At 55.6% G+C, this 2,433-nt stretch overlaps 1 protein-coding gene across 8 annotated transcripts in view; it reads right to left on the bottom strand.

Annotated features, from left to right (window-relative positions):
* The window catches only part of SSBP3 (single stranded DNA binding protein 3), a 171,111-nt gene that overhangs the window by 11,174 nt on the left and 157,504 nt on the right, over nt 1-2,433 (bottom strand). For 6 of the 8 annotated variants that reach the window (XM_007471146.1, XM_007471145.1, XM_007471148.1 and 3 more), the window contains 4 exons: nt 2,034-2,098; nt 1,303-1,351; nt 620-655; nt 81-135 (listed from right to left, as the gene is read on the bottom strand). In XM_007471146.1, coding sequence (XP_007471208.1) covers nt 81-135; nt 620-655; nt 1,303-1,351; nt 2,034-2,098 — 205 coding nt within the window. Of the gene's footprint in view, nt 1-80; nt 136-619; nt 656-1,302; nt 1,352-2,033; nt 2,123-2,433 lie in introns of all 8 variants that reach the window. The other 2 variants (XM_007471147.1, XM_007471150.1) reach the window with 1 other exon arrangement.

The following is a 2,433-nucleotide window of genomic DNA, read 5'->3' as shown; positions in this document are numbered from 1 at the left end:
CTTGCAAGCCCTGGCTCTGCACCCAGGCCCCTCCAGGACTCCCTCCTCCCTCAGCGGCACCCCTCCCCCAGCCTTCTTACCTGCAGGACTAGGCATGATGGGTGTTCCTGGGGGGCCGCCACCACCAGGGGGTCCCTGGAGATGAGATAAAAACTGACATCAGAAACCCACGGTAAAAAACCCATGGTGATGACACACGTGGGGAGAGGCCACTGAGCTCCAGCCAAGTCAGCAGCCAGTGCTCACCCGGGGCCCGGGTGTTTAAGGCTTGGGGGAACTGGATTCCCCCTTTCCTTTCTTTAAACCAAGAGGTAGCTGTGGGCGTGCGTGTGTGCTCATACACATGGGGACTGGTGAAACCAGAGGCCTGTAGTGGAAGCTGACTGGCGTACTGGTCAGTCCCCTGAATGGGGGTCCCAACTCTGGGTCTTGTTTGGGGACTTCTGGGCCACCAGAAAGTACAGATACCTGAACACTGACAGCAAGTTCTAGCACAGTTTGGAATCTGCTCAGAATATGTTGTGAAAGGAAAGAGACAGGGCCCCCCCACCCCACGTACTCTTGTACATACAGTCACATGAGGTTAGACACGCAATGCCCCAAACCTGCACACACTTACCACGTAGGTGCCGGGTGATGAGGAGGAATATGGAATCTAGAAACAAGAGGGGGATGAGGCACACCTCAGAGACATTGCCTCTGACAGGCAATGAGTGCTCTACCTTCCAAATCCTTTGGGGAACACAACCCCACTCTCGATGGGAAACACACTGAGCCACCCGGTTAGTGTCTCTAGGGGGGCCAGGGATGTGAGCCAAGTCCAGCTCCTATGCTGACCCGATCCTGAGAGCCTTGGCAGGGAGCCTTGGGGGGCCACAGGCACGGGAGACCCTCCAGTTCTAGGACAGGAAAGTGAGAGCTTCCCCCACCCCCGGCCTCCTGCCCTGGACTGTCTGTGCTAAGCCCCTTCCCAGCTCCTTCCTCTGAGTGCTGGAAGCCAGCTCTGCCAAGAAAGAGGAGGTTGGCAGGAGCCTCTACATGGACAGGGCTCTGAGCCCGGCTCTCAGCTCACACCTCAGCTTCTGCAGAGCAGCGGGGAGAGCCCCTGATGGCCCCAGCATGATACTCCCAAGCTTCCCCTGACAGGTGGGCTTCTCCTTGGAGGCATCAAGTGGAATCCTGCCGCATCCCACTCCCCATGACACCTCCAACCTGGGGACAGGACCCACCCTGCATCCTAGAACCCAGAACGCAGATAGCGCCCCCCCCCCTACCCCGCCCCACGCCAACCTGGGTACTCACTGAGTTAGCACTGTTAGGATTGGGCCAGGGTCTGCCAGCTCCCGGGCCCCTGAGAGGGGGAGAGAGAGATGGAGACAATGAAAAAGATGCCATAAGCACCAAGGGGGTGGTGCCAGCAGGGTCAGAACAAGAGGGCTGAAATCACTAACAGGAAGCCTTCATACACTCCTAGAGATGTTCTGGGGTAAAAATGTGTAGTTCCGTGGGTAAAAATCTATAGATTCCTATAAATTATGTGCAAAATTTGTGAAAATAATATTTCCTATGCACATGCATTTTCCTAGGAAGGGAATACAGAGATTCTCATAAGGATCAACTACCACAAAGGGGCTACACCACTGAAGCCCTGAAAGAGTGATCAACCGTACAGGACTTCAAATCTTGACCCTGCCACTTAGAGCTGTGTGAGCCTGGGCAAGTTACTTCACTTCTCTGTGCCCTCAGTTACCCCATCTGTCAATAGGGGATAATAAGAAGCACCTCACAGGGTTATCATGAAGATTAGGTGAACTAATCCATGTAGCAAGCTTGGAAGACTGCCTGGCACAGACAAGCACTATATGGGGGTGTATGAGGTCTCATCACCGGTATGCTCAACATCCTCACTTTACTGATGAGAGACTGAGGTCCAGAGAGGTGCCAGTAATTACTCCCATCACAAGTCTCTCAGGGGGAGCAAAGGGCGGGGAAAGCCATGGGCTCTGAGCCGCCAGCAGGGTGGTTGGCCTTACATGTTAATCCCGGGCATGGCGGGGCCAAGGGAGTTGGGTGGTGGTCTCATGCCGCTGCCGTAATTCTGCAACGATAACCAAGCGTCAGTCTATGAGAAGGAGAAGGGGAACCGGAGAGAGAAAGAGGGGGAAAAACCAACAGAACATAAGCGAGAGGGTTAGTCTGTGAAAAGGATCTGATGAGAAAGTAATACATTCATTAAAAAAATGCTGGGTGGGGGCTTCCCTGGTGGCGCAGTGGTTGAGAGTCCGCCTGCCGATGCAGGGGACATGGGTTCATGCCCCGGTCCGGGAGGATCCCGCATACCGCGGAGCGGCTGGGCCCGTGAGCCATGGCCGCTGGGCCTGCGCATCCGGAGCCTGTGCTCCGCAACGGGAGAGGCCACAGCAGTGAGAGGCC

The sequence above is a fragment of the Lipotes vexillifer genome, unplaced genomic scaffold, assembly GCF_000442215.2.
Source record: "Lipotes vexillifer unplaced genomic scaffold, Lipotes_vexillifer_v1.1 scaffold1003, whole genome shotgun sequence".
Classification (NCBI taxonomy): Eukaryota; Metazoa; Chordata; class Mammalia; order Artiodactyla; family Lipotidae; genus Lipotes; species Lipotes vexillifer.
Note: the sequence above shows the minus strand (reverse complement) of the source record. Positions and strands in the feature narration are given on the sequence as shown.